The 16519-nt window shown below is 39.0% G+C and overlaps 1 protein-coding gene and 1 non-coding gene across 2 annotated transcripts in view; one reads left to right on the top strand and one right to left on the bottom strand.

The window, feature by feature from the left end:
* The window catches only part of IL23R (interleukin 23 receptor), an 80706-nt gene extending 73352 nt beyond the window's left edge, over positions 1 to 7354 (top strand). The window contains exons 10-11 of the mRNA XM_017532361.2: positions 3747 to 3837; positions 6585 to 7354. Of these exons, the coding sequence (XP_017387850.1) occupies positions 3747 to 3837; positions 6585 to 7238 (745 nt within the window). The 3' untranslated portion in view covers positions 7239 to 7354. The remainder of the gene's footprint in view (positions 1 to 3746; positions 3838 to 6584) is intronic.
* An 8289-nt stretch (positions 7355 to 15643) lies between these two features.
* Positions 15644 to 15769, bottom strand: LOC119471938. The gene has a single exon (XR_005201036.1). It is a non-coding gene; the product is annotated as a U4atac minor spliceosomal RNA (small nuclear RNA).
* Positions 15770 to 16519: the final 750 nt, after the last annotated feature.

The raw sequence follows: 16519 nt of genomic DNA, 5'->3' as shown, positions 1-16519 counted from the left end.
GAGTAGCTGGGATTACAGGCACGTGCCACCATGCCCAGCTAATTTTTTGTATTTTTAGTAGAGACGGGGTTTCACCATGTTGACCAGGATGGTCTCGATCTCTTGACCTGGTGATCCACCCGCCTCGGCCTCCCAAAGTGCTGGGATTACAGGCTTGAGCCACCGCGCCCGGCGGGTTAGCAGTTTTATAAACCAGTCAGTCTTTTTATTAAAGTTTTAGGGATTTCTACCCAGTCTAAATAATCTGAATTTAAAGTTATTAGAAACCTGTATTCAAGAGTCCTTTTTAGGGTCCTTTTTATCCTTTCCTGAACTTTCTAAAAGATAACATATTCTAGGATTTTGTGTATTCATGAAGTTTTTGGAAATTGCATTAGCATTAAGTTAACTTAATGTAATGACTTTAAACAGTGATAGTTAAAAACACAATTAACAAGGAAATTTGGTTATCTCTGTGGTCTATGATAACTTAACATAATAATCTTCATTATAAATGAAATCATATACTTAGACATTAGAATTTTAGAAATCATATACAATTTTGGAAGATATAATAATCCGGTTTACCTCTCTTTTGGATGCTCCAAGGACCCTCTGTAGCATCCACAAGTTAGGGGTTAGAAAGAAAATTTTGGAGCTGAAATTTCATATTGGGAAGCCTATCAAATATGTTATAAGTAAAATGCTTAATATTATGCTTAACCAGTTTGACCATGAGATGAGATTCTTATAAACATTTTATAATCGTTTACAAATTTTTGTTAAAAACAGATCAGTGCTCTAAGAAAAACCAGTTGTGCTTTTATTCCAATTTTAACTTACAGAAAAACTTAACAATATCCTTTTAACTTTAGCCAATGTCTGCACAGAATTTCTTTTTACACAATTTTTTATAAACCTTCTACAATGTGTTCAAACCTTTAGCTTTATTTTAATCTAATTTAAAACAATCCTTTAACCCTCTAACCTAGACAAAAATGTACATTACTGTGCCTTCTTATAACCTTTCACTAAAAATGTATTTTACTTTCCATACATACCTTGCCTGTAAATGTATTTTCAGTAGTCTTGATTACTTGGTATAATGGTAACTCTTAGCAACTTTATCTTTTGGTGTATAAATTTCCTTTTATGAATCCTTCTGTGACTTACACAGACCATCTATGACATGCATAGATTTTCTTACTGTCCTATGCATCCCTGTTTTTAAACAACCAGTTATTTTACTTTAGGACAAGAATTTTCTGACAATATCCTTTCTTATATGAAATCTCTTTTCTTTATAACCTTTTATTTTGCATAGCTAGGGGAGCATGACTAATTCCATATGTCCCCAGGCCTTATCAAGAATCTAATGTCTCCAAAGTAGGTAAATTGAACAATTTTCAAAACTCAAAGCAGTTTATGATCTTAAAGCATTAGTAAACCTAATCTGTGACCTGTCTAATTCAGACCAAATGTCTTTATTTTACCAATAATCTTTAAAGCTGTTTTTATTTCCCAAAGATTACTAAAGTTGCATGAACTAAAAGACATTACAGTTTTTATTTTTTCTTCCAAAATGTTTGACCTAAGCACTTATTTTTCTTTAAGCCAGTTACTTAGAGTTCTTTTATATAAACATCACACAGACAACACATATATAACTACACAGAGAACAAGATCCAGTAGTTGTAGGTTTTCATTTGCCAGTTTCTTCATTGGATTACTGACCTTGGGTGGAGCCCTTCAAGAAATGGCTAGGAAAACATGCAGTTTCTAGGGCCTAATAAGCAGCCACAGATGGAAGGCAAAACAGATTTTGGGAGAGATCTCTCTGCTTTTAATTCTGTCGTGACTTCCAAACCCTGTTTGGAACAGAAACAGAAGTGAGCAACAGAAGGCAAAACATTATATTTATTTATTTATTGTATTTTATTTTTATTATTGTTATTCTGAGACAGAATCTTGCTGTGTCCTCCATGCTTGAATGCAGTGGTGCAATCTTGGCTCACTGCAACCTCCACCTCCTGGGTTCAAGTGATTCTTGTGTCTCAGCCTCCCCGGTAGCTGGGAATACAGATGCACACCACCACACCCAACTAATTTTTGTATTTTTTGGCAAAGATGGGGTTTCACCATGTTGACCAGGCTGGTCTAGAACTCCTGGCCTCAAATGATCTGCTCGCCTTGGCCTCCCAAAGTGCTGGGATTACAGGTGTGAGCCAATGTGCCCAGCCCAAAACATTTTAAATATAATAAAACTGAGAGTGTGTAAATATATATACATACACACACACACACACACACACACACACACACACGTATATATATATATTCTCACTGTATCGGCGTGCTGTATAAAAACTTTACTCCAATAGCATGAACTTACTAATTTGGTCTAGTTTTAAATATAGAAACGTAGTGTGAATTAGTAAACAAAACAAAACAAAAAGAACGGAATCATAAAGCATTGTATAAAAATGCGTAAAGAAATAATTTTTACCCTAAAGTCCAAGGTCAAATTGGGCTAGCAAAGTTCACTCAGCCATTTTGGTTGTTACTTAGCACAGGTCCTTAGAGAACCTGTTTAAACAAATAAATCTGATCTGTTGCTAACAGGTCCATTGTTAATAGGTAAAAAGGTGTCTGAGATCAGTTTAGTCTCTTCTAAGTTCTTAGTACAACCTTTTTTTCCAATCCAGTTTGTACCCTCAAGGCAGAGAGTGCTTTTAAACACAATGGCAGTGCTAACAGATAGCTTGAGGGAAGAAGCAGGATGTTTATGGCTTCTCCCTTTTCTTTCAAAAACCCCGCCCCACTGAACCTTAATAAACACACTCTCTAGGTAGAAACCACTTCTCACTATGCCACACAACTGCAAGACACATTCCCCAGCCTCCTTCTCCATTCATGTAAAGAAAGTTTGGAGCTGCCACCATCATTACAACCCTATTTGAAATAATTACAAAATCTAGAATTAGAAGAGTTTAAATTTTAGGGCTCTATTATGTAACGTTCTCTTTTTAAATATTCAGTAGTTATGGTCACCTTGGAAAGTTCTACAAAATATCCCTTAAGTTTTTCAAACTTTCCCACATGGATATCTTCTAGTTATAATAGTTTGCTCCATTTAATATGTGCACAGTTTCACTGCCAGGGTGGTTCTCCTACTTATCTTGAACCTAGTGTGAGTGTTTTGAAATGTTTCTGCTCATTAAAAAAAGAAGCAGAGCAATAGAGATGAGAGGAAAATCTGAAAAGATAATGACACGATTTCCCACTTAATTTTCATTAAATAAGCAATGAAAACTTTAGCTTCTGCATCAGAAAGTTTGATTTTTTTTTAATTATTATTATTATTTTTTAAAGTCAGGATCTCACTCTGTCACCCAGAGTGAGTGCAGTGGCATCATCACAGCTCACTGCAGCCTGGATCTCCCAGGCTCAAGTGATCTTTCCACCTCAGCCTCCCAAGTAGCTGGGACAACAGGCATGCACCACCACACCCAGCTAATTTTTTAGTATTCTGTAGAGACAGGGTCTTGCTGTGTTACCCAGGCTAGTCTCGAACTCCTGAACTCAAGTGGTCCTCCCACCTTGGCCTCCCAAAGTGCTGGGATTAGAGGTGTGAACCACTGTGCCCGACCTAAAAAATTTGATTTTTTAATATACATGAAGTCAACTAGAATAAAATGTATATGTTATTCTATAATTAGAATTATTCTATTACCTGCTTCTTCTAATGTGTCAATTTTGTTTTTTAGAATTAAAAGACGAATCTTGTTTTTAATACCAAAGTGGCTTTATGAAGATATTCCTAATATGAAAAACAGCAATGTTGTGAAAATGCTACAGGTAACCTAACATCATCCAACAAAAACTGGATGGCCACTGAGACCAAGAGTGAAGTCTAATTAGGATAGAATTTCCATTCAACTAAATAAATGTGTATACATATTAACATAAGCATATATACATAAGTAAAAACAAAATTGTACATATTTCAAACCCTACTTAGATGAGATGATAGAGTTGGGGAAAGAAAACAGAGAAGAAATAAAGAAATAAAGCTGTTCAAAAAGGGAAAAGCGAAGTGGAAGATTGTGGGCCTGGTGCGCAAGTCACCTGGTGACCATGCAATTGGTAGATGTCTTCAGGAACAGAGGGAGTAGGAAAGAAAAGCTGAGTGAGGTAAGCCTTGAAGACTCAAAGGGCTTCTGTTTCACATGAGATGGAGAATCAGGTGGAGCCCAAGAAGGGCATCATTTTACAAGTTAGACCCAATGGAATTTCAGAAAAGCAGTGTGAGAGAACTGTGAGCAATAGTGAGTATCACAGGGGTGGGCTAGGTTTCCATTCTGGCAAAGAGAAGGCCACACACCAGGAAAACTCTAAGGATACAGGGGCTTCACTGGCTATAAAGGAGGGAAGGAACAGCTGTGTGTGTTCCTGATACCCCCCGCCCCCGCCAAGGGGCTCAAAGCACAGTCCAAGGGACAAACGCATCATCCAAGCCTCGCAATGCAGTGATGTAAGTGCAATGATAGAAATGAGCCCAAACGTGATGGGAGCGGAGAAGAAACACTGAAAGATGAGGAGCTGCTCAGGAGAAACAGAGGGAATTCAAAGTCAGGAGGACACCTGGGGGTTAGAGTAGCATGTTGGGTAAGGAGAGGAAGTGTTTGTAAAACAAATAGAAGTAGCTTTGTTTCAAGCTCTGGTGAGCCTATTAACTAACTCCCCAACCTCATGTCATTTGAACAAAGGGTTTCTAGGATAAAAATAAAATACTTTTTAAAAGTTCAGAAACAACTGGTCAACAGAATGGAGTCTGAGTTCTGTAATGTAAGACTTCTGTGATCTGATCCACTCACCATTGCGGCATTGCTCCAGCCACTTCTCACATCAAGCTTTTCAATGAAGCAGCAGCCAATGTACTATTCTTACCAAAACCTGGCAAACTCCCTAAGAAGGCTGGGCCTGAAGAAAATTGGAATGACACTTCATGTCTCGTTATTCAAGATTTCCCTCTTTGCTAAACTCCCTTCCTATTCTGGGCTCCTGGAATTAGAGGCAAACCTTAGGGTTTCCCTCAGATAAGGTGTTCTTTTCTGTCTAAGAGACTAAGGAATGGTGTCTTAGTCTGCTTGGGTGGCTTAAACAACAAACATGTATTTGTCACAGTGCTGGAGGCTGGGAAGTCCATGATCAAGGAGCCAGTCAATTCACTTGCTAGTGAGGGCTATCTTGTGGACAGCTGCCTTCACACATTGGCAGAGAGATCGTCTGTCTCCTGTCTCTTCTTCACAAATCCCATTCATGAGAGCTCCACCCTGGTGACCTAATTACCATCCAATGGCTCAACTTTCAAATATCATTGCACTGGCTTCACCATGAGTGGGGCTGAGGAGAGGGCACATAAACATTCAGTCCATAACAGGGGACTATAATTTTGTAATTGTGTTGGGTGACAGTTTGGCTAGGAAGGCCAGCCATCTGCTGGAAGGCTTCAAGTCCAGTTATTGCCCAGAAAATTCACCAGGCTAAAACCTTCACCCACCCTCTTGATCATCACAGACATGTCTGAATTGTGAGTAGCTATACGCCTTTGTTTATTTGTTTGTTTGTTGTTTTTTGTTTTGAGACAGAGTCTTGCTTTGTCACCCAGGCTGGAGTGCAGTGGTGCGATCTCCGCTTATATAACCTCTGCCTCCCGGGATCAAGCAATTCTCCTGCCTCAGCCTCCTGAGTAGCTGGGGGACTCCAGGCTTGCGCTACCACGCCTGGCTAATTTTTGTATGTTTAGTAGTGATGGGGTTTCACCATGTTGGCCAGGCTGGTCTTGAACTCCTGGTCTCAAGTGATCTGCCTGCCTTGGCCTAAAAACGCTGGTATTGCAGGCCTGAGCCACTGTTCCCAGCCACCTTTAGAACCTCAGCAGCAAGCATTTGTCACACGCTCATTCTCAGTATATAAGAAAAACAGGATTCTCCCCAACCTGTTTTTAATTTAACCAACGAAGTATTTTCTTATAATAAGAAATAATATTCTTTTAATGTTAAGAAATATTATAACATGTTTCTAAGATCAACTTTTTTTTGAGACGGTGTCATTTTGAGAAAAGCAATTTGAGAATAGCAATGTGAGAGGACTGTGAAAGACAGTGTCACGGGGCGGGTGAGGTGGACCAGGCTGGAGTGCAGTGGTGCGATCTCAGCTCAGTGCAGCCTCACCTCCCAGGTTCAAGCGATTCTCCCGCCTCAGAAGACCAACTTTTAAAAGCCTCTAAAATTAAGTAATAAGCTAATATATAAGACTCAACTTTTCTCTTTAAAACTTTTAAACCGAGAAGTATGCTTAAGAAGTGGATTATTTTTATTATTCCTTTTCTTCAGTCTCCTCATGCAGAATTTAATAAAGATTTGGAAGCAAGCAGGCTAACAGAAGACAAAAGGAGGAAATCATATGGGAAAATAAACAATATGAGAAAAGGGAGGGAGAAAGGAAAGTGGAAAGAAAACAAAATTCCAGTCCTCATTCAATGATCCAGCTGGTTCTTTTAAATGTCTTTTGTAAAATAAAACAATGTCTTTCTTTCCTAGGAAAACAGTGAACTTATGAATAATAATTCCAGTGAACAGGTCCTATATGTTGATCCCATGATTACAGAGATAAGCGAAATCTTTATCCCACAACACAGGCCTGCAGACTACAAGAAGGAAAAGAATACAGGACCCCTGGAGACAAGAGACTACCTTCAAAACTCGCTATTCGACAACACTACGGTTGTGTATATTCCTGATCTCAACACTGGATATAAACCCCAAATTTCAAATTTTCTGCCTGGAGGAAACCGTCTCAGCAATAATGATGAAATCACTTCCTTAACACTTAAACCACCATTTGATTCCTTAGACTTAGGAAATAATTCCAGGTTAAAAAAGCATCCTAATTTTGCTTTTTCTGTCTCAAGTGTGAATTCACTGAGCAACACACTATTTCTTGAAGAATTAAGCCTCATATTAAATCAAGGAGAATGCAGTCCTCCTGACATACAAAACTCAATAGAGACGGTACCCACCATGCTTTTGGAAAACGATTCACCCAATGAAACTATTCCAGAACAGACGCTGCTTCCTGATGAATTTGTCTCCTGTTTGGGGATCCTGAATGAGGAGTTGCCATCTACTAATTCTTATTTTCCACAAAATATTTTGGAAAGCCACTTCAATAGGATTTCACTCCTGGAAAAGTAGAGCTGTGAGGTCAAAATCAATATGACAAAGCTGCTTTGAAATCTGAAATTGAGTTTTTCCTGCAATAGAAATGGAATTCAACCTGTTTTTGAAAAAATTTATCCACATACAAATCTTCATGTGGACACATGTTTTCATTTCCCTTGGATGAATACCTAGGTGGGGGTTGCTGGGCCTTATGATAAGCATATGTTTCAGTTCTACCAATCTCATTTCCAGAATAGTGGCATTCTGTGCTCCTACCATCAACATGTGAAAATTCCAGGAGCTCCACAGCCTTTTAATTTTAGCCATTCTTCTGCCTCATTTCTTTCTTTCTTTCTTTTTTTTTTTTTCCTATTTCAAAGCTACTGAAAATCAAACTGCCTCATTTCTTAAAATTAGAGAATTAAGATCTGAAGGTGGAACATGCTTCATGGTCACACAGGCACAAAACCAGCATTATTTGGATACCTCCTATATTTTTTATAAAGCATCGCCTATTTCCTCTTTATTTCCCCTCAATGAAAGATGCAAAACAGCTCTCTATTATATAAAGAAAGGATAAATCACACAAAATATCTGGTAGTAAAATACATCCTGAAAATTGTCCTTTAAAATAGAATTAGGCTGGGCGTGGTGGCTCATGCCTTTAATCCCAGCACTTTGGGAGGCTGAGATGGGTGGATCGCCTGATTTCAGGAATTCAGGACCAGCCTGGACAACATGCTGAAACCTTGTCTCTACCAAAAATACAAAAATTAGTGGGGGCATGGTGTCGGGGTGCTTGTAATCCCAGCTACTCAGGAGGCTGAGGCAGGAGAATCGCTTGAACCAGAAAGGCGGAGGTTGCAGTGAGCTAAGATTGCACTACTGCAGTCCGGCATGGGCAACAAGAGCAAAACTCCATCTAAAATTTAAAAATACATATATATTTGCTTGCAAAGGGAGAGGCAAGTTTAATTTTCATTTTATCACTTAAAATTCTCTTTAGTAGATAAAAAATATAGCCCCAAATGACAAAATAAATGAAGAATAGAAACAGAAGAGAAGCTAATTAGCCATTTGCTGTATTTTTCCCGCTACTTTCCATTCAGGTATTAGGGATTTGGTCTTAGTATGACTTGTTAAGAGTGATGGCCTTGTTTTCCTGTGGCATAGTTGGGATATTATTTACACTATGGTAGAGCCTATGAGAGGTAACAGATGCAGGATCACCAAGGTGTAATTTTTTTGTTACATACTGGATATATGTTAGAAAATCGTTGTTAAAACAGGTATTTGTTCAGTACCTGTTTTGATGGTAAATACTTGCTCAACCTACCATTGTCTTATATTCCATGTCTCCTGCAGATATCACTAGCCAGTCAGAACAGTCCTTTCTTCTGGGCTGTACCGCGCCGCAGAAGCCTCCCAAGCAGTGCTCCTTATGGCCACAGTCTATAAGAACTGGGGTGGGAGATGAGATCTATCTTGAGGTCAATATGGAAAGGTGATTAAATGTGTATTCTAAGCTGAGAAATGTTACCCAGCAGAATTTCCTATTGTGATTAACATTTATGGGCAAGGACAACTTTTCTGAATAATTGGAACAATTTAAAACAGGGTAGAGCAGGGCATGTAAATTCATGCCTGTAGTCCTAGCTACTCAGGAGGCTGAGGCAGAAGGAACACTTGAGCCCAAGAGTCTGCAATGCACTGTGATCGATGATGGTGTGCCAGAGCGGCAAAGCCAGACCCCGTCTCTAAAAAATAAATAAAAATTCAGTCCTTCATTAAAATAGGTAGATTACTCACTGAATTTCTTTTTCTCCTCTAGCAGTTGTCCATTCATACTCATATTTAATCATTTAATTTTATGAAAAATCAAGCAGTTAATTTAAAAACTCGTTGCTTACTATGTCTTTAGCACATAAGGCTATTTTTGGGGTTTTTTTTGTTTGTTTTTTACAAAAATCTGAAAGCAGTTGTATGGTCATTAAGTATCCCTAAAATGAGGTTGACCCGTGTATCGCAGTTTGCCCTGGTTTTTCTCCATTGTCCCAGTGTTAATTATGACCAGTAACCACCCTCATTCACTCTCAGAAGCATCCCTTATTTGGATAATAAATCATATGATCACTCAAGACTAATGTCCGGTGTGTAAGTAATTCATCAGAATTTGTCTTTTTTTGCACTGACAATCCTCTTTATTTTACTTCTTATCATTTACTAAGGCCATTTTGCTCTAAAAGGATATTCATAGTGTTAAAAAAAAAATGTATCCCCTGATATGAAACTCTATTCTGTTTATCTTAAAATATGTATATATTTGTTATACTTTGCATATTCTAAAAGCAATATATTTTAAATCACTAACGAAATGCTAGTCTTAAATATCTTGACTTGTAAATTGTTGTATGCCTTTGATTGATTCTTCTGCAAAAGGAGGACCATAAACAAGCAAAGAAGTAGGTAGCTTTGGAGATCAAAATAACAAAAGACTAAATCTTTGATGTTTGCCGACCTGCTGAAGACATCTGGTAATATGTGAAGAATATTTTGATAGCACGTTTCACCATAATTGTTATCTATCACACATGAAAAAAGCTTTTATCAAGCTTAAAGGATTATAGCATTATTTGATCTTCTGCAAATGCTTCCATTACAGCCAGTGCCGCCTCCTCACCCCCTGGAGAGGAAAGGATGCTGCTTTCTCATTCAGTGGTGACTTAATCCACATCACTGTTCAGCACAGAGGAGACACTTCTGATTCTGTCTTTGCCATTAGCCCTTGTCAGTCCCAATGGACTAGAAATTGAGACTATACCTGCAATGAGAGCAATGTACCTGCCTTTGTCCCAACTCGGGAAAATTTTAAGCTGCTTTATCACAATGCAACCTTTGCAGAGGGAGAAGGGGTTTCTTTCTAGAATTCTTTTATTCAAGTATTCATTGAACTATTGAATGCTTTTACTAGTATATGTGCAAAGCACTTTGAAGGATATGGATGTTAACAAAACCAGTCAATCCCTGCAGCCTTGGGGCTTATATTCTAGGGAAAAGGGACAGACAGTAAATTAGGACAAGTCATTGCCCCCAAGGAGCTTACATTTTAGTAGGGAATAGGCCAGAGGTAGGGGGTGGAGAAAGGCAGAAAAAACTTCAGGAAAATGTCAGTAAGTGCTGTATAGAGGGGTAAAATGGGATAATGTGGTAGAGAGCAACTTGCTGGCCACTTGACACTGGTTGGTCAGGAAGATCACTCCCAGGAAGTGATATTGATGTTCATCTGAGTCTCAGGTAAGAGCCAGCTTGCCACTGACAAATTCCTTCTATAAAGTCTTGAGTGGCTAATGTCTTTACTTCTTTCCCTCCTGTACGCCTTGCCCCTAGTTACCTCCCACCCTGACCACACCCCACCTCCCATCTTTACCTTCTTAAGCCAGAATTTTCTGCAGATTCTGAGGACAAATGCATATCTTTTCATCTTTCTATCTAGCTCTTGGGCCTATTATTAACTTTCTGAGTCTCACAGTCTTTTAAGTTGCTGATTCCTGAAGGGGCATGTCCTGCTTCTTGGTATGGGTAAAGGGGTGGGAAGAAGAGAGAAAAAGAGAGAAAAAGCCTCTCAAGGTATGAATCAGAGGGAGGAAAGGAATAGAAATACAAAGAAAGAAGGGCAAGTTAATCCTTAGGAATGCTGAAGCGAAATGGAGTGCATAGTTCTGGAAGACACTAATGCTGATGAAGGAATATTGTTTCCTCCCGTTCTAGTATCTTTCCCTCTACCTCTCTTTTCTTACATAAAACCATAGGAGGAGGCACAAGTGAAGTACAGTTTTGGGGTGTTTGCTTGGCACCTGTGCAGGTGTGTGTGTGTGTTTAATTGGGATTTCTTTAAAAAAAAAATATTGCTCTGTCACTCAGGCTGGAGTGTAGTGGCACAATTGCGGCTTACTGTAGCCTCAACCTCCCAAGCCCAAGCGATTCTCCTATTCCAGCCTCCTGAGTAGCAAGAGCACACTACTGTACCCAGCTATATTTTAAATTTTTTGTGGAAGCAGTCTTACCACTTTTCTCGGGCCTGGTCTCAAACTCCTGGGCTTAAGCAATCCTCCCGCCTTGACGACTCAAAGTACTGGGAATTACAGGCATGAACCACTGCATCCAACCTAAAATTAGGATTTCTTTTTAGTTATAAATAGTATTGAAGAGAGGCTTATGAGTTTTTAAATGTGGTTCTCAGGTAATGTGGATTGCTGTTTGGCCTTCTGGTATGTTCCCTTGAGTGGCTAATTCTTATATTTTTAGTCATCCCCCCTTTGACATAGAGACAGCACGTGACTATGGCATTGAGCAAAGGTTTTTAAAAATAAATTTTAGCAGTTGATTCCCTTTCTCCAAATGCAATCTGTTGACTAGGTGCAGTAACTCATGCCTGTAATCCCAGCACTTTGGAAGGCTGAGGCAGGCAGATCATTTGAGGTCAGGAGTTCGAGACCAGCCTGGCCAACATGATGAAACCCAATCTCTACTAAAAATACAAAAATTAGCCGGTCATGGCAGTGCCTGCCCATAATCCAAGCTACTCAGGAGGCTGAGGCAGGAGAATTGCTTGAACCTGGGAGGCGGAGGTTGCAGTGAGCCAAGATCCTGCCACTGCACTCCAGCCTGGGTGACAGAGTGAGACTCGTCTCAAAAAAAAGAAAAGAAAAAAATGCAATCTGTTGCAGAATCCCCAAATGTAACATGGGTGAAAGCAAATCTGTTGAAACAGACGCTGGAGGTCATATCTGCGCCCTCTGCCTCTCCCTCTCTCTTCTCCACACTTGCCTCTGAAGCAACATTGAAAAGCTGAGGCTGGGGGCTCCACTCTTCTATACTTAGGAGACTGGGGTCCTGGACAAACCTGGAGAAACCTGTACTCGAGGACTGAACCTCACTCTGCACTTCAGCACAGGCTGTCAACACAGCTCAGGGGACCAGAACCAAACCTTCCTCAAACTATACTCAGATTCATGACTGCAAAAAGGGCTTTCTGTCAGAGGCTGCTAATAGAGGCAGTACTACAAGCAATAATTAACTTGCTTCTCCCAATTACTTTACCATAAATGTCTGGACTTTGTTCAAGTTTATGTTCTTTTTAAGATCACTAAGAATAAAATATTGTGTTGTGAACATAATTAAGATTTTATAAACCCAAAGACTGTGGAATTATGCTGCGGTTTATCTCTTTATGGAGTAATTATACCAATTATAGGAGACGATTTTAATGGGAAATGTTACCCATTTGGCAGACGCTATTGGTTTAAAATGAAGTGATTAAAAGCAATTTATGAATCTCTCTTGGGTAAAAGAATGAAAACACTATAAAATAATTGGATTCTGATTCATGAATTGTATAGAACTTTCTCAGATGCTATAGTTAAGGCAAAATTACAGGGAACTCTAACAAAAGTTTGATAGAATGTTATGATGTGTCTTTCCCACTGCTAAGATTACATCATTAAACCCTAATTAATGTTTTATGTTAGGGCTTTCTTAGCCATTTTGCTTATTTCACTTTTCCACTTACAATAACCACACTGCACCTTTTATATACAGAATTCCCATCGATTTCCTAAAGATGAGTTCCCATTATGCTTATATTGAGGAATATAAGTTATTATCTAGTTCTCATAATTAGCATTTAGCAACAAACTAAGACCTTATTCTTAAGTGGTCCATTTTCGTCTGTGGTAGTAAAAGCATTCTAGGCTATTTTTATGAGAGGGGGGAAAAACCCTAAACAACAGTGTTACAGAAGCATAGCTCTTTTTTGAGATTGTTGCTTTAAAAATTGAAGCAAAACAAAATGCTTTTTCTAACCATACAGGCATACCTAAAATTAGAGACTGTCAGAGCACAGGAAGGAAATCATAAATAGTCAAACACTGGAACCCAAGTGTGAGATACGGAAGTCAATAAACGTTACTGTTTTCTTTCTGTTCACATCCTGCCTGAGAATTTTATTAGAGGAGAGTAAGAGAGAAAGAATACAATAGTAAAATAAAGGGAAAGCATTTTTATTTCTAAACTGCACAGTAATTCATGAAAACACATTTTAAAAAAATCAAAGTAATACCAGTGTAAATGGAGTGAAAAGTGACAGTTCCTATTCACCCCCCTTTTTCCCATTCCTTACCTCATCATCAAAGGTAATGAAAATATGATATTGTCCTTTGACATACTATTTTTCACCTAACAATATGTCTCAGAAATCTTCACATGTCATTATATGTAGCTTTACCTTATTCTTTTAAACAATTGCCTAATAATCTATAGAATAAATTTAGACAACCTATTTACCTAATTTATTAATGTATATTTAGGTTATTTCCAATTTTTTACTAGTACACCTATTGCTTTAATATTCTTCTTGCACATATGTTTATACACATGTAAGAATTTTGTGTGTTAGGTTGTGGGGGACAGATATCTAAATGTGGAATTGCTGGGTCAAGAGAAAGAATAACATTTACATTTTGCAGCCAGGTGAGGTGGTGTGCTCCCCTGATCCCAGCTATGTGGGAGGCTGAAGTGGGAGGATTGCTTGAGCCCAGGAGTCCAAGACCAGGTTGGGCAACATACCAAGACCCTGTCTCAAAAAACAAAATTAGATTTCGGTAAATATTACCAATTATTTTTTTAAAAAGACTTTCCCAATATTATCTGTATGTAAAATGTTTGCCAACCTGATGGGTATCTTGTTTGCATTTTTTTTTCATGAGGTTGAATATTTTATTTGTTTGTTGCTCTTTTGTGTTTCTTATTTTTTGGTTCACCTTTGTTATTTTCTTTGGTCATTTTTCTACTGAGTTGTTGGTTATAGTCTTAGTCATTTCCAGGAGTGCTTTATATAAATCTTTTCGGTTACATGTTCTAAATATGCTTTCCCAGTCTGTGTGTTTTTTTATCCTCATGTTTTTTTTTTTTTTTTTGCCAAATGAAAGTTTTAAAGTCGTATGTAGTTGATCTGTTGCCATTTTTCTTTTTTTTCACTATGAAGGAAATTTTTCTTTTTATTTTATTTATGTATTTATCCAGACTGGGTATCATATTTAGTGTCAAAAGACAAAATTAAAACAAATTTAGTTTAAAGATCTTAATTGGGGCTGGGCACAGTGGTTCACACCTGTAATCCCAGCACTTTGGGAGGCCGAGGCAGGTGGATCACCTGAGGTTGAGAGTTCAAGACCAGCCTGGCCAACATGCTGATACCCATCTCTATTAAAATATAAAAATTAGCCAGCCATGGTGGCCCACACTTGTAATCCTAGCTACTCAGGAGGCTGAGGCAGGAGAATCGCTTGAATCTGAGAGGCAAAGGTTTCTGTGAGCCAAGATGGTGCCATTGCACTTCAACCTGGGCGACAGAGTGAGACTCCACCTAAAAATATATATATATATATATCTTAATTGAGGCCAGGCATGGTGGTTTATGCCTATAATTCCAAAACTTTGGGAGGCTGAAGTGGGAGGATTGCTTGAGCTTGGGAGTTCAAGACCAGCCTGGGCAATATAGTGAGACCCCATCTCTATTAAAAAAAAATAAATTTAAAAATATTTTTAAAAAATTAAATTAGCTTTTATTTGCGATTCTAAAATTAGACAACACCTCATATTATAAAACAGAATGAGTGTTGTGATGAGCTAAGCAGAGGAGGTTGATGTTATAAACAGAAGTTCCTTTTCTTGTAAAGGTTAAAGCAGAAGGAACTTTCTTATCGTGCTGGCAAAAACTGGCCTGTTCAGGGATTTGGCTGTTATCTCTGCGTCCTGATTTGTTGAAAGGTTAGATAAAGATCCTAGTTTCAGCTGGTTGGTGTGAGACTTTAGCATGCCTTACTCCACTTTGGTTTTGTCTGTTGGGCCTAGTGCAGGGGCTCAGTCCAAACCAATGATCTATTATACATCCTATTTAACATTAGCAAATATATATTTATGCTAGAATATGTAGTGGTATCATATAGTCTGAATGTTGTCCCCACCAAATCTCATATTGAATTGTAATCCCCAGTACTGGAGGTAGTGCTAGGCACTAGGTGAGTGGATCACGGGCAGATCTCTCAGGAATGACTTAGCACCATCTCCTTGGTAGTAAGTGAGTTCTCAAGAAAGCTGGTTGTTTAAAAGTGTGTGGCCCCTTTCCCTTCTCTCTGTCTTGCTTCTGCTCTCCCTGCATGAGATGCCTGCTCCTGCTTCACCTTCCACCATGAGTGTAAGCAGCCCAAATCTTCACCAGAGGCACAGCAGCTACCAGCGCCATGCTTCATGTACAGTCTGCAGAACTGTGAGCCAGGTAAACCTCCTTTCTTTGTAAATTACCCAGCCTCAGGTATTTCTTTCTTTTTTCTTTTTAAAAACATTTGTTTTTTCAACTTCATGGAAAAGAGGTTTTTCATTTTTCCAAAAACTGTACCAAGGTAAAGCAAAGTTCCAGTTGACGCAGGTGCGATGTATACGCATTAGCAGTACTACCCTTGCTATGCACTCATTAGACAGCAGTGCGACCCCAAGGAAAGGATGGTTGGGTATTTCTTTATAGCAATGCAAGAACAGCCTAACACATGGTGGTATTAAGCAACGAGCATTAGAACAGCAGCCATTAGAAGACACAGATCAGATTAGAATCTACCTTTCTGGCTGGATGCGGTAGCTCACACCTGTAATCCCAGCACTTTGGGAGGCTGAGGCGGGTGGATCACCTAAGATAAGGAGTTCGAGAGCAGTCTGGCCAACATGGTAAAACCCTGTCTTTACTAAAAATACAAAAAGTTAGCTGGGCATGATGGCACATGCCTGTAATCCCTGCTACTCAGGAGGCTGAGGCAGGAGAATCGCTTGAACCTGGGAGGTGGATGTTGCAGTGAACCAAGATTGCACCACTGTACTCCAGCCTGGGTTACAAAGCAAAACTCCATCTCAAAAAAATGAATGAATAAGTAAAAAGAATCCACCTTTCTCAGATCCTGGCTATGTGGTTTCCAGCAAACCCTTAACCAAGAGGATTCAGTTTCTTTTTCCTTAAACAAGATCCTATTAATACCTTCCTCTGGCCATTCATTGAGAAGATTAAATAACATTTGAAAACACTGGCAGGCTGGTCACGGTGGCTCACACCTGTAATCCCAGCACTATGGGAAGCTGAGCCCAGCAGATCACTTGAGCCCAGTACTTTGAGACCAGCCTGGGCAACATAGCAAAACTCAATTTTTACAAAAAGTTAGCCGGGTGTGGTGGTATATGCCTATAGTTCCAGCTACTCAGGAGGCTGAGGT

Source organism: Cebus imitator, unplaced genomic scaffold (genome assembly GCF_001604975.1).
Source record: "Cebus imitator isolate Cc_AM_T3 unplaced genomic scaffold, Cebus_imitator-1.0 Scaffold3, whole genome shotgun sequence".
Taxonomy (NCBI): Eukaryota; Metazoa; Chordata; class Mammalia; order Primates; family Cebidae; genus Cebus; species Cebus imitator.
This window is presented reverse-complemented; position numbering and strand designations above follow the sequence as displayed.